Source organism: Elephantulus edwardii, unplaced genomic scaffold (assembly GCF_000299155.1).
Source record: "Elephantulus edwardii isolate Elephantulus edwardi_28Jun2011 unplaced genomic scaffold, EleEdw1.0 scaffold00211, whole genome shotgun sequence".
NCBI lineage: Eukaryota > Metazoa > Chordata > Mammalia > Macroscelidea > Macroscelididae > Elephantulus > Elephantulus edwardii.
Window position 1 is genome coordinate 495,727 of NW_006399961.1, and position 23,651 is coordinate 519,377.

A 23,651-nucleotide genomic window follows, 5' to 3' on the forward strand; every position below is an offset into this window, starting at 1 on the left:
CAGATGGAAGGAATCAAGGGAGAGAAGGAACAGGGCTTCAACCCAGACTGGAAGGCAAACCAGAAAGGCTCTGAGCTGGGACAGTCTGGAGCCACCTACTGGACACCAGCAGGGGCTTTGTCATCAACCAGAGATCAGAGAGGCAGCAGCCCATATCCACACCTCCCTCCACACCTCGTGTATGTGAGAGGATTAGCTCATTGCTTCCACCAGGGCAGTGCACCGAGCCAAGCGGAACACGCTTGGATTTGTTTCAGTGCATCCAAGATTCTTCTCTTCTTTTTTGCTAGACCCCAACGCTCCGGCGTTTGGACATTTTCCGGTTTCTTAGCTTAGTTTATGAAAGTAGGGATGAGGGCAGGGGATAAGCTGTTTCAAAAATAAAACCCAATGAAATTGCAAGTGACTGTCTGCCTCAGCCCCAACCCCTGGCAAGAAATAGGCATGGAGAAAACAGAGTCAATCCAGCCCTTCTGGGAACAGGAACACTGGTCTCCCATTTCCACTGCACCCTGTGAAATTCCAATGTGGGGACCAAAAAGCAAAGCAAGTGGGGAGGATGAGAGCCCCTTCCTTGCCAGAAAAGTCCCCAGGAACACACCCAACTCAGTCAGTGAAGTGGTTCAAGGGTGAGTGCACCCACCCTTATCCCCACCTGTCTTGACTAAGGCTACTTGCTGAGACCACAGTCGAGGGCAAGAGCAAGTCCAGCACCAGTCATATGGCAGTATCACCCACTGGGCCACTGGAATTCGGGTAAGGGCGAGTCAGAGATGAGGGGGTGCGCATTCCCAGGCTGCAGGCACCAGGATCCTCCCCAGCCCAAGGAGAAAGGGAGGGGTGCCCAGAGCAGGTCCCAGGAAATATCTAGCTAGGGTGACCCCAGGTCACACAGATGCCCACGGCTGCCAACTGGACTGAGCTTCTGGTCACCACAGCCACTTCTCTGTCTTCTCCTACATTCAGCCTAGCAGTGCCCCTCCTGTTCCAGGCTCCCCCCTGCTGCCAGGCTCCAGCCACCTCCCCCTCACCCAGGACTCAGTGGAAAATTTGCTTTCTCTTTATGTCTGTACTGAAAACACACACGCTCCTTTCTTCACCTCTGAATTGCCACTGCAGACCCAGCGTGTCCCTGTGCGCGCGCGCGCACACACACACACACACACACACACACACACACACACACACACACCAGGGGTCACTGAGCTGGCATGCTTTATGAGCTGGAAAGGAGGGAGGGATGGTTCACAGCTGCTGCTCCACCTCTGGACATCCAAACACAAGTGTCCCAAACAAGTTTTCCCAGGACACTCCCAAAGCCTCCATAAAAACTGGTTCCACCTCTCACCCTGGCCTTTCTCACCAAGTCCAGCCTGGGACTGGCACCATGGTTTGACCCTTGCCGTTCTGGTTCCTTTCAGTGACAAATCTATTTTCTGCTGCTCATTCTCCAACAAGCCCCCTCCCCATGCTATTACAAGGAGGGGTAAACTGCCTTCCTGCGAATTTTCACAACTATGTGGTAAGTGATTGCTCACACACTCCACCTCAGGCGGGCTATCAACACTCAAACTCCGCTCCTCCAGGGAGAGGATCAACTCCAAGCCTTTCCTTCTTCCTCCTCCCCTAAATCCACACCAGCTTGGCAGTCTGCAGTTCACAGTACCAGAAACATCTGCCTAAGAAACACGGGGCTGGGTGCAGGGCTGGATTGATTCTCTCGAAAAGGCTGAGCTTCACCAATGCGGACGACGCAAACTCTGGAATACTACAAGTATTTCCTACAAACTTCTATGCACATGGTTGGAACTTACTTTAAAAAAGAAAAAGAACTACTCAGCATCCCAGCACTTTCGTTAACATAGCAGATTTTAGGAAGCCTCTCCCCTACTCCTTTCCAGCACTTTCTCCCGCAACAGTGGACGAATTTTCCAGATGCCAAAAGCACCGATAGGGACTTCATGGTCCTCAAAGAACCAAAGTTTGCACAGGGGTTCCTTCGTCTATTTGGGGATTTCTCTGTAGGGAAATTCATTCCCTCGCCCCTCGCTCGAAGAAACAGTCTCCTAGCCCCGTTTGCAGGGGGAAAAAGAGAGGGGCTAGGCATACCACCCGAGCAGCACCCCTGGCCAGCTGCAGCGCACCGGCGTCGCGAGAGATTGAGCAGGGCCCCCCACCCCCCAACTTACCGATGTCGGAGTTGCAGAAGGCGTCCTGGGGGTGGCTGGGCGAGCATGTGCACGCCTCCGCGCCCCAGTCCCCCAGGCTCCAGCTGCCCAGGAGCACGATGAGCCCGAGCCAGGGAGTCATAGCGGCGGCTGGGACTCGCTTCTCCAAAGTTGCTGTGCGCGCCACCGGTGGGGCTGCTGCAGCCGAGCTCGCCGCCCAGACGAACCGGGCAACTTTTGGCCTTAGGCGCGCTGCTTTCCGAGGGGCCCGAACCGGACCCGCCGAGGCTGCCTCGGGGTCGGGGCACACTCTGTGCAAGGCGCTCTCGGGGCGCAGGAGCTGGCGTCGCCGGAGCCGGAGAGGAGGCGCAGGGGGCGAAGGCGTCCGAGCTCTGGTGCACCGCCCGCTACCCACTCTGCGCTGCAGCCGCCGTGGGCCGAGTGATATAGCGCGGGTCCGGTGGCTCCCTCCCACCCCGGGCGCGGGCGGCCCGGCCCTCCGACCAATGGCAGAGCCGCATTACCTCATCGGCCCTCCGAAAGGGGCGGGGCCGGGGCAGGGGGCGCGGGGCGGGGCCGCCCGGACCATTCAACTCCTTATAGGGAATAAGGCGGCTGTGGGCACGCGAGTGGGTGGGCTGGGGCGCACCCGGGACCCGCGCTCGCTGCCCGGGCTCCACCACCGCGGCCGCTGCTCCCTCGGTGCTTGCCCACACCTTCGCCCCACATCCACCCTGCCCTTAGGCGTCTCTAACCTAAACCAGAATCGACTAGCACCATCTCCACCAGCAGGGTTCCTTCTGCAGGTCAGATGGCTGGGCCCTGGAGCTGCTGGCTATGTTAGCAGGAATGCAAGGGAGAAGGCACTAGCCTTCCACCTCCGTAGGCAAGGCCAGCGGGAAGACCCAGAGAGAAGGTCCTGTCTCTGATTTTTCTGGATCAGCTAACGTTTGGAGCTGGCCACATAGCTGGTTGTTTCCCCTGGTTCTCCAAACCCCCAGAAACTGAGGTTGTGGATTCAGTCAACAAACACTGTTCTGGATGCTGGGATGAGCAAGGCAAAACCGTTGCTATCTTGGAATTTATAGGAGAGTAGAGCAGTAAACCCTGAACACGCCTGGTAGTTTTCTGTAGTGATGTATGTTATGAAGGACCCAGAAATGGAAATGGCTGGGGACAGCACTACTTCCCATAAAATAGTAAGAGAGGGTCTCTCTGAAGAAGGGACCCCCGAGCTAAAATGAACACAAGGAGAAGGACTGGCCGGGGAGGAGAGAGTTCTAGGCAGACAAGGGAAAGTACAGGACTATGTAGGACAAAGGACAAAAAAGTAGCAAGGGCAGGAGCAAACGGTAACCATGACTCGGGCAGGTAGATTTTTCTATATTTAGCAAGGAGCTTAAGGGTATCCAGACTTGAATCTACCTTAAATCGAGGTCCTAGAGATCTAGAATTCTAGACTACTATCTACAATGGATACTTAGACCAAAACCCCCTACCTTTCAATCAATTTTCACTCGCAGACCCGCTCGGGATGGGGTAAAAGTGCCCTCTTAGGGTTTCCAGAACTAATCTTACAGAAACAGGTTGCTACAGCTTCCTGCCATGGAGCAGCTAGGGGATTCAAACTATTCACCTTTTGGTTAAAAGCTAAGCTTTAACCACCAAGGTTTCTAATGGGTGATTACTAATAATTAGTACTGATGGCCTAGTGTCAAGAACCTGCCCTACAATCTCAAAAGAACACGGTTCAATGCCACCAGCTGCTCCGCACAGGAAGGATGGACAATCTCCTCCCGTGGGATTAACTGTCTCTGAAAACCCACTGGAGGGTCAGCTATGGGTCTATCCTGACTTTGTGGTACACAGCAACAACCACCTCCATTCTCCTTATTACAGAACTTCATCTGCTATATATATATATATATATTTTTTTTTTTTAAAAAAAGCACAGTTCCCTACCACAGCTCCTTACACCTCATCGAAATCCTTCTAAGTAAGCAAAGAGCATGTCATTCACACTTTCCAAGTACAGAAAACTAGCACAGTTTAGATGACTCAGCGGTCAGCTGGGAAGTCAGCTCCTTTCCTGATTCTTCTTATTCCAAGTGATACGTTCTTTTACATGGACTTAATGTTGACAGCATAGACTGTTCCCTAGCTTCTTGCAGTCTTCATAATCTTCTTGGTATGTAAGGACCTTTGACTATTTAGAGTGATTTTAGTCCTTAGGTGAGCTCTGATGGCTTAGTCGATAACAAGTTTCATTGCCAAACCGAAGGTGAGTAGTTCAAACCCGCCAGCTGCTCTCTGAGGGAGAAAGATGAGCAATCTCCTCACATGTGATTTTCAGCCTTTGTAGATTTTCTGGAGGGTCAGATATGAATTCATTCTCAACTTGACAGCAAAGAGTTTGAAAGAGGTTTATTTTGGTTTGTTGGAGGTTTTTGGTTTTTTGAGTGTACAGCCTTTGAGGGAGATAATCTCTCAACACTATCTTGGACAATATGCTGTGACTTCCCATAGCTCTTTTTTTTTTTTTTTTTTGGCTAATTTTCAAAAGTTGTTCCCTGGGCCTTTTTTCCTAATCTATTTTAGCCTGGACATTCGTGGTTAACTCTAAATCATTGTGCAAACATTCCTTCGCAATGATCCACCTTTCTACCCCTGTCTCTCTCTCTGTTTCTCCCACCCCATGCTGTTAGAGAGAAACTTGTCCATTTGGGCTATAAGAATGCTAAACATTTGGAATAAAATAAGGGCTGAAAATACGGGTCAAAAGTGCAAACCCAACTTCTTCCTCAGAAACACCTCTATTTACAGTTCAGAGAAATGAAGTTAGGATGACCTGTGTAGAAAATTCATTGGCAATAATTCCAAGAATATTTTCAAACTTCCCTTACAATACCTTTCAACATTTTGACCTTCAAGAAGGAAAGCACTAGCTTGCCATGTGTTTCTGCTTTTTTCACTTCATGACTGTGTCTTTTCTTACTATACCTCTAACTGCAGCCTAACCCACTCTTTTGATATTTACCCCTACATTTTCCGTGTTTCATGGATTGTAGTCATATTATTTCCTCATCCAGATCACTGGGGAAGGGAGATACAAATGGTTCAAACCCCCAGCTGCTAACCAGAAGGATGGAAGTTCAAGGCTACCCAGAGGTGCTTTGGGATAAAGACCTAGTGGTCTATTTCTGACGAAAAAAAAAAAAAAAAAGAATAAGATGAATCAGGCCTTGAAAGTACCTTGAAGCACAGTTCTATTCTAACCCAGGTGAGGATGGGGTCAGTCACCATGAATCAGAATCCACTTGGTAGCTGGTTTTGCCTCCTCTTCTTCTGCTTTGTTTCCTAACCCTTCAGTCACCCTAAAAATAGTTTGGGGTCTGAGGTCTTTGGCAGTTCTTCTCCTCAGTGCTCAGAACACAAAGCAGGTTTCCAGGGGACTTGGGCGTGGGTGTGACAAGCAGCCCAGGGCATCTTGAGTAGGCATTCAGGAGAGACCTCCCACTGTGGACACGGACTGAGGGAGGCTACTCTGGGATTTGCATGGCTCTCTTATCCCTACACAGTCCCAGTCATGTGGAAGGCTTGAGAAGATTTTCCCAGGCCAAATCCACTTTAGATAAGTATCTTACGTGATAGAGGCCCCTCTCTTCCATTCTTTTTTTTTTCCTTCTTCTTTCTTTATTTTATTATTTCATTCAAAGTGCCCATTTCCCCCAAAAAGTTAGGATTTGCCCAGAACACGGTCTCCAGCTTCTGCTGCTGAAACTTCTGCTAAAATTAAAAGCGGCAGGTTTCTCATCAAAAACATCCAAAGCATCTGATTATGGCAGCTACTTAATTATGTAAGCCAGGAGTAATCTGATTGTTTTTCCAGCTGAAAGGTAATGAAATGGCCTTTCACTTTATTTCCTTCTCGCTCCCCACTCTTAGCTGATACCCAAAGCGTCTTTGGAGTTCAATGAACCCCAAGAGTCTTTCGGTTGGAAAGTTCTCTTTTAATGGCTAAGTTGAGCAGAATTCCTTCCACCCAGTGTTGCGAGGTTAATTCAGGAAGAGACAGAGTGAGTTGCATCATCGCTCAAAGGAGCCTACCTGCCACACAGTCAGCCCATCCAGTAAGCTGGCCTTGTATCCATCCATCAGGGTGTCACAGTGTCCATGGCCTAATAACAAGTCTCAATTGCTTTGTCAAGGCCACTCTGTACACTAGATAGAACAGACCTAGAGCTAATGTGGTTAAGAAAGAAAACACTGGCTCTCAGAATTTCCTCTGGCACCTAAAAACAGTAATCGATTTTTAAACTTGGGGAGAACTGAAGACATTCATTGACCTCAAACCTACCAGGTTGACCTGGTGGTCCCTTTTCTAAAACATTTCTAGGTTGTGTTGTTTTTTTTTAAAAATTTCTAGATTTTAAATAAATAAAAAAAGAAAACAACCCAACCCCAAAATAACAAGTCCGTGTCTACTTCTTCCATATCAAAGTAGATGGTGCTACTTAAATGTCCTCTTAAACATTTAGAGCTTTGGAGGGGGGGGGAAGAAGAACAAACTGGGGAGGAGGGTAGAGAAAACAGTGCAACAATGAATGAATGAAAACCCAAAATCTCTGTAAATGTTCACTAAAACTAATAAAATTTAATAATAATTTAAAAAACCATTTAGAGCTAAAAAAAGGGGTCAGAGACTCACTGTCCTGTTTTCAAACACTCTCTGTGTTTTATCATGAAGGAAATAAGGTTCAAGGAGATGAAAGAATCTGTCCCAAGTTCAAAGTCAGCTAGTGGCAGAGCCAAGGCTGCCCAGCCGCCGCCCCTCAGAGCCAGGACTTTCGGCAGCCTGCACAGCTTCAGTGTGGGACTGCTCTAAACTCTGTGAAAACTTCAGATCATGCTGTCCCTGGAATGGGCATCAGGAATTGCCAGCTCCCTAGATGACCTCTCCAATCTCTTTGTATAGTTCCCAGCAGCTAGAGAGAGCCACGTGCACTGAGGAAATAACTCTCCTTGTGTTAATAACCGCCTTTGAAGCCAATCAGCGCTCTCCCTGGGTTTATCTCCTCTGTGTTTACATTTCCCTTTTCTAATTATTACCTAGTACCATTGCTTCGTAGAAGCAAGAATGGTGAAGTTTTGTCTTGCGTGCTTTGGGCATGTTGATAGAAGTTATGCCTTGGAGAGGGACATCTTGCTGGGGAAGGTAGAGGGGCCGCAAAGGAGAGGAAGACCATCAACCAGATGGATTGGCACAGCGACTGCAGCCAGGGGCTTCATGTGCCACACAGAGAGATTGTGAGACTGGCACAAGATAGAAATTTGTCAGCTTCCAGATCTATTGTTTGTTGGGTCGCTCTGACTCATAATCGACTCAACAGCACCTACTAATACCTTTTCATAGCATTCTGAACATATCTCTGCAAAAAGAGGCATGAAAACTTCTTTCCAGCAGGTTAAGGGGGTGAAAAGTACAACCAAACAAACAGAAGAACCGAAATTGCTTTCAAACGTTACAGTTGTCATGGCCCTACCTTGGTCAAGTTCGTTTTGTGTTTATAGGATGAGAAGTTTTCCTCAGTGGTCCCCAAGAGCCCCGTGTGTTCAAAATGTCTAAGAGTCTGGGGGATGTTCTCATGGACAAGGTCAATATTGCTGAAAGGAAGATAGATTTTACCACTTACACAGGTTTAAGAGAAATTGAATGTACCTATGCCTGGAAAGTGCCCATCAATCTCTCAATCAGCGCTGATTGAGTTCCTGGTCTGCTCTTTCCTCCAAGACTCCAAGCAGAAAACAAAGCGTATCAGAGAAGATTCTGATGCTGCAGGCCTAGGAAAGAGGAGGATCTTGTCCCTGGTGTACCCAGAAACTTGTTTATATTTGCCTCTTAGATGGCAAGCACTATAAGGCCAGAAAACATTACCTTTTGGTCTCTATATACTATTTCTGAAAGTCATTGAGCTCCTATGCATCCTGAATATCTCACCTTTAGTGTCACCTCCTCCAGGATGTCTTCTCTGATTTCTTCTTCTCCCCTTCCCACATATCTCCACAATATCCTGTGTTTCCTTTTTCCACTCCATTTCCCCTTTCTGGACTGTAAGCTTCTTAAGGACAGGGAATCAAGTGTGAAAGCAAAGGATCCAGTAGGCATTATTTGAATGTGCTGAATAGCATGTCATAGATCCTTCCCTGTATTCGCAGGGCCAAGCTCCAGACAGCTCCTTGGAGAGTTCGCTGAGCACCATCCCTCAGGCCAGTGCTAGGGGGCGCTGTAAGCCAGAGAACACCAGTCTCCAGCCTGCTGTCCACAGCCGTCTCCCTGAAAAGACAGGAGAGGCTCAGTTCCACACCAGGCAGTGGGGTTCGGGTGCCTTTGAGTGGGTGAAGCTAATCCCTCCCGTCTGCCATGGTCACAAAGCTCCCAGCCAACATCCCGTCCCTGGCTGCCCAACTCCTCCGCCCCTGGGTTGGCAGCAGCAACCGAAGGGAAGCCATTCTCTGGAAGCTACATACTTGTGAATCATTGGTCTAGGGGCCCTGAGAAGGTCTGAGAGCAAAAAGCAGAGGATGCCACAGTCATCCTCAAGTCAAGGGCAGGGCTGGCCTCCTGGAAATTAAACTTGAGAAGGTGCTGACAAGACATGGGTCATTTCTGCTCCCTCATAGGGAGAGGGACACCCCTTTTCTTCCCCTTTCCCTCCAGACCCTAGCCACAACACCCTCCCCCAAACCCACAGTGCATCTGAAAGTCATTATATTCAAAATAGCCTTTTCCAAGCAACAGCCCTGGTCCACCCATCACCCTACCCTCCAGCCAGCCCCTCAGTGGGGTGGCCGCCCAGTGCTAAGTGATTATAAACCCAACATGGCAGGTCCTTTGCTCTGTGTCTGGCACAGCTAGGAGTAACCAGTCTTACTGGCTTCCATCTGGAGCCAATTTCGTGGCAGTAAACTTGAGGACACTCCTGCTGCAGCTCTCCCCCAGCCCCACCAGGCGACGGAAGATCCCTCAGTAAGACTCGCTGAGTGTGCTCGCTCAAACCCTGGGGTTTCCGTATTTATTTCCACAAATATCTTAAGCCAGAAAACACATATGTGTCATGGAGACAGTCCCACCTTGTGTTTTCTGGGGTGGTGGGAGAGGAGGAGCAGAGTTCACCTTCCAGTTCATTTTCTTCTTTAAATGAGTGTATGCGTAAACAGCCAGTGTTCTCTGGGAGGAGTGATAGGAAGTGGCAGGAGAGAGATGGTTCCTTCGCCTGCCTCATCCTAATGCCTTCCTTATGCCCCTGGAGTTCTTCTGTTTCTCCCTCTAGAAAAGAGTAGAGCTTCTGTGGTTACTTTGAAGGTTGCGGCTCAGCCCCATGCAAAGGAGGCACGGAGGGGCTTAGTGGGCACTCTCACAGGCTGGGAGGGCACGAGGTGGATGGATGGTTGATCTCTAGTCCTGCTGGCCTGGAGGTCTTGCGTCTGCCAAGGCACTTGAATGCTCTTCAGTGGGACCTACTGGAGCTGAAACGGACTTGTCCCCTGGCGTGGGCAAGGCCTGCCGAGCATCCAGCACTCCTGGTTACGCCCTTCTGTACACTCCAGTGCAGGCTCCACTTGTAGAAAAGGGTCTCTAATTTCTCCCTCCCCAGCTATCCCTGTTCAGTCTTTAGCCAGATTGTTCTGGTTCTTCTTGCCACTAAAATGTAGGTGTGGTTCAGTTTTCTGCCCTCTGCTTTTTCCCTCTTCCTGTTACCTTGCTACCTTGCCTGGCTTAATCCCACCTACTCCCTTGGCTTCAGCTTTAGCACTGTTTGCTTGAGAAGTACATTGCAGGCACCAGAATCTCTCTGAACTCCAGACCCTTCTCCCCAACTTCACCATGGACAATTTTGTTTGGAGGTCTCATGACCTTCTCAGGAACTAAGTGTCTAAAAAGTCAGTGTCTGTTTGGCTGCTTCTAGACCCTGGCTGAAAGCAAAGAATACCAGAAGGATGTCTATTTGTGCTTTATTCACTATGCAGATTTACTGTCTTTGATTTGACTGTGTGGAGTATAACAAATAATGACTAACATTGAGAAGAATGGGGGGCCGAGAACACTTAATTGTGTTCATGCAAAACCTATATCTAGACCAAGAGGCTCTTGTGCTGACAGAGCAAGGGAACGCTACATGGTCTTCACTTAGGAAAGGCGAACATCAGGGTTGCAACCTTTCTCCATACCTATTTAAACTGTATGATGAGCAAATTATTACTTGAGAAGCTGGATTGTATGAAGAAGAATGTGGTATCAGATTTGGAGAAAGACTCAATACTCTTTGTTATGCGAATGATACAACCTTGCTTGCTGAAAATAAGGAGGACTTGAAACACTGCTGCAGAAGGTTAAACACTACAGCCTTCGATATTGCATCTCAATGTCAAGAAAACAAAAATCCTTACCACTGGACCCACAGGCAACATCATGATAGATGGACAAAAGATTGAAATGGTCAAGAACTTCATCTTACATGTATCCACAGTCCAGCAGTCAGGGGATCAGGAGACATATTGCTTTAGGAAAGTCATTGCTGTTGTTGTTGTTATGTGCCGTCGAGTCACCTGTGACTCATAACGACCCTATGTACAACAGCCCTAAACTCTGCTCTGTCCTGTGTCAATCACACTGTCTCTGACACTCCCATCCCAATTATCCCAGTCACTGAATCAATCCACCTCGTAGAGGACCTTCCCCTCCTGCATGGCCCCTCCACCCTCCCAAGCATGATGTCCGTCTCCAAGGACCAGTCCCTCCTTATAACATGTCCAAAGGATGTTAGACGGAGCCTCAGAATCCTTGCCTCCAAGGAGCCACCCAGTTTAACCCTTTCCAGGACGAGTCTGTTTGTTTTCCTAGCAGTCCATGGTATTCTTAATACTCTTCTCCAGCACCACAGCTCAAAGGCATCAATTCTCCTTCTATCCTCCTTGGTCATTGTCCAACTCTCTGATGCATAACAAGTGATTGCGAAGACCATGGCCTGTATCAGATGCACCTTAGTCTCCAGAGAGACTCCATTGCTCTTCAGTACTTTGGAGAGGTCCCTAACAGCAGACTTTCCCATTGCAATGCACCTTTTAATTTCCTGGCTAATGGTGCCAAGAGTGTTAACTGTGGAGCCGAGCAAACTAAGGCTGTGAACAATCTCAATCTCTTCACCATCCATCCTGATGCTGCCAATTGGTCCAGTGGTGAGAATCTTTGTCTTCTTGACATTGAGCCTCAATCCATATTGGAGGCTGCAGTCCTTGACCCTCTGCAACAGGTGCTTCAGGTCCCCCTCAGTTTCAGCAAGCAGGGTTGTGTCATCTGCATAATGCAGATTGTTGATAGATGTTCCACCAATCTTGACCCCACATTTCTCCTCATAGAGCCCAACCTCCCAAATTATTGAGGAGTGATGATGTCAATCATCATTCCCCACGTCCTACAGATTTTCACTCCACAATGTCTCCTCTAACTACCTCATTTTCTTCTCATCCCCACCTTTTTTGCCTTGAATTAGGCCCCCTCTATGGGCACTTTCCTGGACAATTTTGATAGTCACTTAATTTGTCACTCTGTCAGATTCTTCTAGCTTTTACACTGCTGCTTATGTGGAAAGTTTTCAAACATAAATATGGAATTATGTTATCCCTTCATTAAAATCATTCCTTCACTCCATGGTTTTTGGAGAGATGCCTTAAAATCTACAGAAAGACATAAAAGACCTTCTGTGGTCTGGGGGTGGGTCTTCCAGGGTCTCCAGAGTCCCCAACTCTAGAGGGAACCATTCACACAGAAGACCTGTGGGCTCTGAAGACCCCGGGTGGCACAAATAATGCACACAATCAGCTGCTAACTGAAAGGTTAGCCGTTCACCTCCATGCAGATGTGCCTTGAAAGAAGAGTCTAGAAATCTACTTTTGAAAGGGAACCACTCATTGAAAATCTTGTGGAGCTCAGTACTGCTATTCTGAAACAGGTGGGTCACGATTAGTAAGAATTAATTTGGTGACAATTGGTTACAATAATAATACAGAGAGTTCTGGTGGCTTAGCGGGAAGGTGCTGCCCAACCAACCCAAAGGAAAGTTGTTCAAATCCATCTGCTGCTCTGCAGGAGAAAGATGGCATATCACCTCTTACGTGATTTTCTGCCTCTGAAAACGATGATTTTCTGTCATCTGGGTCAGTTCAGACTCTAAGGACTTAACAGCAATGATAACTATGCCTTGTCTCTTTTTGTTGTTTTGAATCTGAATTGATTGGAAATCACATAACAACAAATACATGAGTTGCAACATACTGAAAAAAAAAAGTGTCTTTCAGTTGAGATGCTTCGAAGTTCTCCATTTCAAAGAAGCAAAGGCTTTGCTAAGGGAGTGGTAATGCTTACGTCCACTCACAAGAGGCCTTCTCCCTGGACAATGCCAGCCATATACTGTTAGCTTTGATCTCTGGTCCTCTAGGTCCTTTGTTCTGGACAGGCCACTGCCTTCTCTCCATTCGTTTCAGACTCTCTCTGCATTGCCTTCTACTCTTTTAGATTATAGTCACCTTACCACCACCCAGGATCATCATCCCCAAGTCAACTAGTCCGGATCCTTGGAAGTCCTAGATTTTCATCTCGACCTTTTCTGGGTCTTGATTTACTACCAAGATAATTAAACGTATGAAGAGTGTGTGGCATCAGTGCTCAAAAGACAGATAATATCTTTTCCCCTAACTGTGGGTATCCTTCAATATTATAGGCATTCTCTATGCCCGATCATTTGCCATGGTGTGATTATTAACTCTTTGGAAGAAAAGGACAGGATTCTATAATTCCTTTCTCTCAACATTCCTCAAATACTGATTGAATGCCTACTACAGTTTAGACACTGCAGCTAAGAGGGTGGAAAGGCCACAAACCTTCCCTCAAGGAATTTGTAGTGTAAAGAAGGATAAGAAGAATTAGTGGCTGGAAGAACTACATGGGAGGGTCATGTCTGCATGAGATCAAGAGCTGGATTGTCAACCTGCAGAGGACAATTATCAGAGAATCTGTATCATGGTGAGAAGGAGAGACAGACTGGGAGGGAACTCCAGGTCGTCAGATCCAAGCCATTCATTGTCCAGGTTTGGGAAGAAGCTCAGAGATGGACATCAGTGTGAGGTGCAGTAATACTGCCGCAAACAAGAAGAAGCCAGCCATTTGGTACTTAGTCATCTCTCCACCAATCCAGGCTACCTGAAGGCTGAGCCCAGGAGAGGTGTTCAGAAATTAGGTCTTCCCCAGCCCTATAACAATCTGAAGATGATAGATGAAGCAGATTTCCAAGATAAGATAAAGAGACAAGATTTGGCATTCGCTGAACACCTACATTGTATGAAATCGTTTCAGTACAGTGTTTCCTTTAATACTTACAGCTCCGGTGGCTTGGTGGTAAGGAATTGCACCGCCAAGGTATGTGATTGGAATCCACCAGCTGCTCTACAAGAGAAAGATAGGAAATCTCCTTGGGTGCAGTTAACGGCTTCTGAAAACTCGCGAGAGGGTCAGCAATGGGTCAATTACTCTACAGCACACAACACCAACACTCACAAACCTAAAAACCCCATTTTGTGATCAAAATGGCTAAGCCTCGAGGAAATTACATTTCACGTCTGAGTTTTCACAAGTAAGGATGTGGAAGAGGTCAAATCCAGAAGTCTCTTGCTAAAACCAGCGCTTTCTGAGGTCTCGCCAGTCAGTCTCTGTGTCCATGAGCTCATCAGAGCCCTTGGAGAGCTCTTACTGAGCTCTCAGAGCTACTGATCAGCATTTACTGCAAACAAGGAGAGAGAGACAGCCCTCTCCCTTGAAGGTCAGAAGTTTTATTAACAGGCAAGTGAGATGCATCCTATGCTTTGTTTGGTTTTGCCATGGAAGAAAGGCAAGAGAAACAACTTGGTAAGAATCCATGGGCGTATAGTGTGCCCTTCCTTGCCCAGAATTTGGGTGGGTGCCACAGAAAAAATGACATTTGTATTATACAGGAAGAGCCCAGACCCCAGAGTAAGCCAATGGAATACCAATGAGTACATTTTCACAGCTGTTGAGCATGGCATCATTTCCGCTTGAAATTTCAAGCATGAGATAGAGGCAACAGTCCAGGTTTTTGCCCCAGTTCTGCCACGTACAATAACTGTGTGACCTTGAGAAAATCAACAAGCTCCCTCACCTTTGTTGTTGTTGTTGTTATGTGCCATCAAGTCACTTGTGACTCATAGTGACCCTATGTACAACAGCTCTGAACCCTGCTCTATCCAGAGCCGATCTCATTGTCTCTGAAACACCTACTACCCGCAGTCACTGAGTCAATCCATCTCATCAAAAGTCTTCCTCTCTTGCACTGTCCTTCCACCCTTCCAAACTTGATGTCCACCTTGTTTTCTTCAAATATGAGACCAAGGTATTGGGTTCCATGATCTTTCAAAACTTTTGCAGTCAAATGTTCTCGAAGGAAGACGGATAGGAGGGTTAGGGACAAAGAGCTACTGTGGCAGTGAGACTTTAATTCTTCAGTTTTTTTTGTCACTGTGACCTTGAACAAGTCTTTCATGAGTCTCAGATACCTTGTGGTAAAGTAAAAGGGAGAATTTACACTTCATAGGATTTTCATGAGGATTAAACAAAGAACTTATTGAATAAAGCTCTTGTCACAGTACTTGGCTTATTGAGCACCTGTCTGTGTAGTAGGATGAAACCATGCAAGATCAATGATATCAACCATTCCCTTTGACTGTGTAGGTCGTACCCACAACTGGGTGGAGAAGAATAAAAGAAGAGAAAATAAAAGCTTGGCACTGTTGTTTTCGTTATTGCCATTCAACTGGCTCTGATTTATTATGAGCTCATTTATGCCAATGAAACATTGCCTAATCTTGTACCATCTTCATGATCATTGATATCTTGGTGTCCATTATTGCAGCTGCTATATAGTGTCTTCTGATCTAGGGGACCAGTCTCCCATCAGACCATAGGATATTGTGATCCATAAGATGTTGATGGTGGTGCCGTTGAGATGCCTATGACTCACCGCAGCCCTGTGAGCAACACATCTGAACCTTGCCTTATCTTGCCACATCCCCATGATCTCTTGAACCATTGTTGTAGTTCCTATGTCAATCCATCTCCTTGGAGGGCTTCATTTATTTCATTGGTCCTCTACCTTTCGCAGCATAGTGTCTCTCTCCATGAACTGGTTCCTCCTGAGAATATACATGCAAAAAGTGAGATGAAGTTTCACCGTCCTTGCCTATAAGGAGCACTCTGGTTGCACGTCCTTCAAGATAGATTTTTTTTCCTTTTGACAGTCCATGGTATGTTATATACTCCTCTCCAGGACCATAATTCATAGGCCTCAGTTTTTCTCTGGTCTTATGTATTTATTGTCTAACTTTCTGGGACATAAGAAGCAATTCAAAATGTCATGGCTTGGATCAGGTGCACCTCAGTTTTTATTCTGGTATCTTTGCTCTTTAGAGCTTTGGAGACATTCTTGACAGATTTCCATAAGATGGCCATACGTTTTGGTAGTAGACTGTCAGGATTCCCCCCTCCTCTCCTAGTATTTCTTGATCTGGAAGCTTCACTGAAACCTCTTCACCATGAGTGACCCTGCTGTCATGTGAAATGCCAGTGGCACAGTGTCCAGCAGGAGAGCAGCGTGCAAGTCTCTGCAGTATGTCAAACTGAGAAATGTGTGGTGGAAACACTTGATAGTAAGAGTCGGGCCTGGAGGGCTGGTGGCATAATCCATAGAAAACTGGGCTGCTTCCCACAGGCCATACTTGGTTTAAATATATCAGAGAGTCCATGGGAGATATATGAGCAATCTCCATGTAATGTATAACCTCTGAAAACCAGCTAGAGGGTCAACTGTGAGTCAGTTCCCATTCAAAGGCAGTGAGTTTAGTTGAGTTGAGTTGAGTTCAGTTGAGTTGAATTCCTACAGAACAGCATGATAGATGGAGAAGAAATTGAATTTGTCAAAAATTCTTGCTTGGAGCTACAATCAACACCCTTGGTACCAGCAGTCAAGAAATCAGGAGATGTGTGGCACTGGGGAAAAAAAATCTACTGTCAGGGACCTTTCCTGCATGTTAAAGACCAACAATGGCATCTTAAAGATCAGGTGCACCTGATCCAAGCCATGGTCTCTTCAATGATTTGCTGAGTATCTGAAAGTTGGACGATGACTAAGGACAACAAAAGAAGAATCGATGACTTTGAGTTACAGTGTTGAAGAGGAATACTGAATATCTATGTACGTCCAAGAGAACAAACAGGTCTGTCTCGGAGAAAGTGAAACCAGACCCCACCTTTGAGGTAAGGATGGTGAAACTTCTTCTCAGATACTTTGGACATGTAAACATGTTAACAGGAGTCTGTAGAGAAGGACATCATTCATGCTTGGAAAAGTGGAAGGTCAACATAAGTGAGAATGACCCTCAATAAGATTAACTGGTGTAATGACTGTAGCAATGGGTGCAAGTTACTGTTGATTTCACGGCACCTAACAACAACCTATGGGTGCCAGACGTTCTTCTAAGTTGTTTGAATATACCCATTCCCTATAATACTTACAACAAAAACTGTTAAGATGGGTGGATTATCTTCATCAGGCCTTTTTCTCAGATAGGAAAACTAACATACAGAGAGACTATAATTGTTTAAGATGACAAGGTCTGCCTACTGCAGCACTGGGTTTTAAAACCATCTGGCCTAAGACCTCCTACTGTTTATTACTCTGTTGTCTTTATCGTTTATGGAGAAGATGAACATGCAGAGCGTAACAAGAATGGACACAGGTCAGATGCCCCGTTAATATCACCTGTGAGCCTGCCTTCTCAGAATGCTTTGTGCCCATTGATCCAAGCATACAAGTATGAATCGGCTATGACTATGATCAGAAGAGACACTTCAAAGGGCCTTGCATTTATCAGTAGGTCCTCTCGGTGAATAGTAATCAGCCGGGTAAATGTGCTTCCCAGCCTTTGGGAAAGCATAGTATTTAGAATTAGAATATTTGGTTTAAGACCCATTTCCTCCACCTACAAAGTTCCCTCCTGAGTTTATATTAACAGTCTTTAAAATGAGAACAGAGGTGTGCAGTCTGTAAAATGTGCAGACTTGTGCAAGGATTAATATTAAATAATCTCTGTTATTTGTTGCCATCAAATTAGCTCTGACTGAAGATGATCCCATGTACAGCAAATCAAAACATTACCCAGTCCTATGACATCTTAATGACTGTCGATACACATGAGTCCATTCCTGAGGCCACTGTGTGTTTTCAGTGTCTTCAGACCTTGGGGGCTTATCTTCCAGCATGAATACAATTCTATTGTAATCCGTAGCGTCATTGCTAACTAATTTTCCTTTTTTTTTTCATTCTCTGATTTTCAAAACTTGATCACCAGACCTTTCTTCCTAATCAGCTTTAGTCTAAAAGCTCTGGTGAATCTGTCCATCACAGGTGACCCTACTAGTATTTTTCATACTCACCACATAGCTTCTGGACAGGACAGTACAAGGCAGCCCGTACAATATGACAAACTGATACATATTTAGCCTTACAAGAAATGGCATTAACTGAGAATTTGTTATGTGCCAGATCCTGTTTCAAGTACTTTGAAGGTCTTGAATTACCTCACAAATCTATGATACTGGGACTATTATCATTATGTCCATTTTACAGAAAAGTAGGCTCAGAAAGGTTCAGTAACTTAGCTATGAACACAGTTAATAAGTTGTTACTATAAACCATCGAGTTGGAACCAACCAATAGTTTTCTCACAGTGAGTTTTCAAAGGCAGTTAATCTCACAAGAGGAGAATGCCCGTCTTTCTCCCGTAGAGCAGCAGGTGGCCTCAAACCGCATGCCTTTGGGATTGCAGCGCAGCTTCTTGCCACTGGGCCACCAGAGCTGGAGCTAGAATTTTAAGTTCACTTCTAAGTGATAGAACTAGATCTTTAAGTTCATCATCCAACCCTATGAACCTCATCCTTTCTCAACACTGCCTTTGCTGATCAACTGTATACATTTAAAAAAAATATTTATTATTATTATTAATTTTAATGAACATTTACAGAGATTTTGGATTTCCACTCATTCATTGTTGCATTTTTCTCCCTGCCCCTACACCCCCCCCCCAGTTCACCCTTCTCTTTGAAAAGTAAAAGAAAAATTCCTTCATTGGTATACAATCCCCCCGCAACTCCCCACCCCCACCCCAAGTATACGCCACTCTGCAACCTTCATTCCGGACTCTCATGATAATCATAATGCCCTAAAATATATTGCTTTTAAACTGTTCTCTCCCTCATCCGTTTCAATGCAGTATACATAATTTATCCAGCTTTTCTCATTCTTACCCCAACCCTGATGTCATAAACAGTGTATTGTCTTACTTTTCTCTGCTATCCATGTCTTAAACATTTGTTCATGCTGTTTCTTTAGTCTGGAGCCCTTTCTCTCCTTCCACTGTGTTTCCTCTTGCACTTGTGGGGTGGTGAAGATGGTGGACCTAAAGTCCTCGTTGATGGGCTGCAGTCAGCTCAGTCCAGGCTCCTTTCAGATTGTCAGATTTTCTGGAATTTTGCAAGCCAAAGCTAGTAATTTGCATAGCCATTGTTGCAAATTTAGTTCTTTTACCTTATTATGAAAGATATTGAACATAGAAGTAGGAGTAATAGATACTTAAAACTCATCACTTCCTAATTATTTTATTACCTTTTATCTATGCTTAAAAGGTATAGCCATCCACATTCCTTGAGATTTACAACCTGGAAAGGCGCAAAGCACTTCTACCCCACACTGTTCCCCTTGCAGCTGGGTTGCTGAGTCAGAATCAAGTCACCATGACAGTGAGTTTTACTCTTAAAGTGAGTTGTTGTTAGTTCTGATTAAGTCAACTACTTGTCAGGAGCTCACGGGATGAAAGAGCCTAGTCCTGCTGCATCTCCAGGCCACAGCCATGCTTGAGTCTGTTATTATAACCATTGTGTCTTTTGGGTGTCTTCCACTCTAGGGAGCTCATCTTCAATCCTATATTAGATAATACACTGTAGTAATCCATAGAGATCATGTTCACTAATTTTCAAAATTAGATTAGCAGGCATTTTTTCTTCTTGTTGTTATGTGCTATCGAGTTGCTTGCGACTCATAGCCCTAAACTCTGCTCTGTCCTGTACCAATCACACTATCTCTGACACTCCCATTCCGATTACCCCAGTCACTGAATAAATCCACCTCATAGAGGGTCTTCCCCTCCTGCGCTGTCCCTCCACCCTCCCAAGTATGATGTCCCTCTCCAAGGACCAGCCCCTTCCTTACAACATGTCCAAAGATGGAGCCTCAGAATCCTTGCCTCCAAGGAGCTACCCGGTTTAACCCTCTCCAGGATGAATTTGCTTGTTTTCTTGGCAGTCCAGGGTACATTCCTTACTCTTCTGCAGCACCACAGCTCAAAGGCATCAATTCTCCTTCTATCCTCCTTGGTCATTGTCCAACTGTTTGATGCATAACAAGTGATAGCAAAGACCATGGCCTGTATCAAATGCACCTTAGTCTCCAGAGAGACACCATTGCTCTTCAGTACTTTGGAGAGGTTCTTAACAGCAGACTTTCCTATCACAATACACCTTTTAATTTCCTGGCTGCTGGTGCCAAGAGTATTGACTGTGGAGCCAAGCAAACTAAGGCTGTGAACAATCTCAGTCTCTTCACCATCCATCCTGATGCTGCCAGTTGGCCCAGTGGTGAGAATCTTTGTCTTCTTGACATTGGGCCTCAATCCATATTGAAGGCTGCAGTCCTTGACCCTCTGCAACAGATGCTTCAGGTCCTCTTCAGTTTCAGCGAGCAGGGATGTGTCATCTGCATAATGCAGATTGTTGATAGCTCTTCCACCAATCTTGACTCCACATTTCTCCTTATAGAGCCTCATATTTTTTCTCCTCATTTTTTCTTACTTGAAAATTCCTCTGAAAACTGACTACCATGGGAGACTATACTAGTATTTGAAATACCATTGTTACAACTTCCAGCATCATAGCAGCACACAAGCTACTATGAGAAGACAAACTGATAGACAAGTGGTACAGCCAGAATGCTCCTTAGAAGCAAGGATTCTGAGACTTCATCTCATGTACTTTGGGCATGTTCTTACGAGGGTCCTCTCCTTGGAGAAAGACATCATGAATGGTAGTTGTTTCTGTTTTTAGGTGCCATCAAGTCAAGTAGACTCATAGCAACCCTATGAACAAAAGCTCTGAACCCTGTTCTAACCTGTGTCATCCTCACACTTCCTGACATACAAGAACCCGTTGTAGCAGTCACCACATCAATCCACCTGGTTGAGGGTCTTCCTCCCCTTCACCAACCCTCCACCCTACTCAGCATCATATTCTTCTTTGTGGAGTAGCCCCTCCTACAAACATGCCCAAAAGTATGTGAGGCAAAGGCTCATCATTCTTGCCTCCAAAGAGCACTCCAGCTGCACCCTCTCCACGACATATCTGTTAGCTCTCTTGGCTGCCCATGGCATGTTCAGTGCTCTTCTCCAACACCACAGCTCAAAGGTGTCAATTCTATTTCTGTCATCATTATTCATTGTTCAGCTCTCAGATGCATAGGAAGTGATCAGAAATACTGCTGAAGATCATTCAAAAATGGCTAGAACAGTACATAAATATGGAACTACAAGTAGTTCAACTAGGCTTTAGAAGAGGCCGTGGTACCAGGGATATCATTGCTGATATCAGATGGGTCCTAATTGAAAATAAGAGATACCAGAAGGATGTTGTTTGTGATTTATTGACTATGCAAAGGCATTTGATTGTGTGGATCATAACAACGTGTGGCTAGCATTGAGAAGAATGGGAATCCCATAGCACGCACTTGTTCTCATGCAGAACCTATACCTGTAGCAGAAGGTGAACAGAGCAGGGGATCACTGCATGGTTTAAAATTGAGAAAGCTGTGTGCCACGTTTGTATTCTTTCTCCATACCTATTCAATCTGTATGCTGAACAAATTATCCAAGAAGCTGGACTTTATGAAAATGAGTGTGGCATCAGGATTGGAGGGATACTTATCACTAACCTGCATTATGCAGTGGACACAACATTGCTTGCTGAAAGTGAGGAGGACTTGAAGCACTTCTTGCAGAGGATCAAGGAATGCAGCGTCATGATAGATGGAGAGGAGAATTAAACTGTCAACAACTTCATCTTACTTGGGTCCAGAATTGACACCCATGGTGCCAGCAGACGTATTGCACTGGGAAATGATTGGTAGAGGGCAACCCATAAAGAGGAGGGTACTCTAAAGAGCAGACAAGACACAATGACTTCAACAACAGATGTCACAGCAGGGATTATGAAGATGACACAGAACTGGGAAGTGTTTCACTCTGTTGTACATCAGGTTGCTAGAAATCAGAGCCAACTCTACCAACAACCTATCAACAGCGTTGTTATCACTCACTTACCCACCGCCTGGCCTTAGAGTCAGGACCAGCTCATAGTTCAGAGGCTATAAATTACACATGCAAAAATTGCCTATCTTTCTCTCACACAGAAGCTGGTGGATTCAAACAGCTTGCCTTTGGATTGGCAGTGCAATTCCTTACTCCTTTGGCCACCAGAGCTCCAGGATGTTGGAACTACTACAACTGGTATGCTACTGTGTATTTTTTTCTAACTCTGACCTGAAAGTAAGGAATTGCACTGTTAACTCAAAGGCAAGCAGTTCAAAGCACCAGGTGCTCTATTGGATAAAGATGGGCAATCATCTATGCACTTTGTTGCTATTGTTATTGTTATATGTTGTTGAGTTGCCTGAGACTCATAGCAACCCTATATACAACAGCTCTGAACCCTGCCCTATTTTGAGCTAATCTCATAATCTCCAAAAGATCTAATTCCATTTCTCCAGCCTCTGAGTCAATTCATCTCATCCTGGGTTTTCCTCTCCTGTGCTATCCCTCCACCCTTCCAAGCATGATGTTCTTGTCTAAGGACTAGTTCCTTCTAGCCATATGCCCAATGAGATGGAGCTTCAAAATCCTTGCCTCCAAGGAGCAGCTTGGTTTCACCCACTCCTGACAGTCTATAGTATGTTCAGCCCTCTTCTCCAGCACCACAACTCAAAGGCATTAATTCTTCTATCATCCTTAGTCATTGTACAGCTCTCTGACTCATAGCAAGTAATTACAAAAACCAGTGCCTGGATCAGGCACACCTTTGTCTCCAGATTGACATCATTGTTCCTCAGTATTCTAGAGAGGTCCCTGATAATAGACTTTCCCAGTGCAATTTGTCTTTTGATTTCCTGACTGCTGGTGCCGAGAGTGTTAATTGTGGAACCTAGCAAGCTGAAGTTGTTAACAATCTCAATCTTTTCTCCATCTATCATAAAGCTACCAATTGGCCCAGTGGTGGGAATATTTGTTTTCTTGATGTTGAGCTTCATTCTATATGGAAGGGTACAGTCCTTGACCTATGCAGTTTACAGCCTCTGAAAAGCTGCTGAAGGGTCAGCTAAGAGTCAGTTCCAATTCAATGGTACATAACATCAACTGCAGTCAATGACAGCATGTTAGTAGTTTGAAATTAGTCATGGCAGGGGAATTTACACTACAGTGATTGGCAAATGCTGTAAAACAAGACTTTTTGCCCCAGAGAGATGATTGCTAAATAATAACCAACACCCTACAGAGCCAGACCAATTGATTTTAATCTGAGCTCTGCCATTTCCTCACTGTGTGTACTTTGAGCAAGTAACTTAACATCTCTGTGCCTAAATACATTCATATCTAAAATAAGAACAATAATAGTGATAACCTCCAATGATTTTGAAAATCTCTACCTAACTTGGGAGAGGGACTGGAGAGCACTATGCTAACTGAACTGGACTAACTTCAGTCCCACAAGGACAAATACTGTATAAGATCATTATTGTAGAAAGAGAACTAGTAAAACACGTATGAGGATCCAAAGACGGGAGGGTAAGAGCAGAGGGTGAGGACAGGCAGAGCGCTAATCATAGGGTTGCATAATTTGATGGATAGAGAAACGGGTGGGTAAAGGAAATGGCAAAGAGCCAGTGTGAAAGACAATGTATATGAACTTTGTAAGTAAATCAGTATAAAAGAAAAAAAATTATTTTAAAAATATTATGATTGGGTGTTATTGTCATGAAAGGAGGAGAGATTATATAGCAATGAAAGAATTTTTCTTTTACTTTTCGAGGAGGGAGAAAAATACAAAAATGAATGAAAGGAAACCCTAAGTCTCTGTAAAGTTTTATTAAAATTAATAAAAAAATTTAAAAACACACACACAAAAAATGAGGGAAGAATTTAGCAGACTATGTGGCACAGTCAGCAATCAGTGAATGCCACTATCATTGTGGTTACTTATTA

General features: G+C 45.3%; 2 protein-coding genes across 3 annotated transcripts in view; one reads left to right on the forward strand and one right to left on the reverse strand.

Annotated features, from left to right (window-relative positions):
- Positions 1 to 2,356, reverse strand: part of TIMP3 (TIMP metallopeptidase inhibitor 3) — a 63,496-nt gene extending 61,140 nt beyond the window's left edge. The window contains exon 1 of the mRNA XM_006897528.1: positions 2,190 to 2,356. Coding sequence (XP_006897590.1) covers positions 2,190 to 2,310 — 121 coding nt within the window. The 5' untranslated portion in view covers positions 2,311 to 2,356. The remainder of the gene's footprint in view (positions 1 to 2,189) is intronic.
- The window catches only part of SYN3 (synapsin III), a 785,331-nt gene that overhangs the window by 310,582 nt on the left and 451,098 nt on the right, over positions 1 to 23,651 (forward strand). The window lies entirely within an intron of this gene.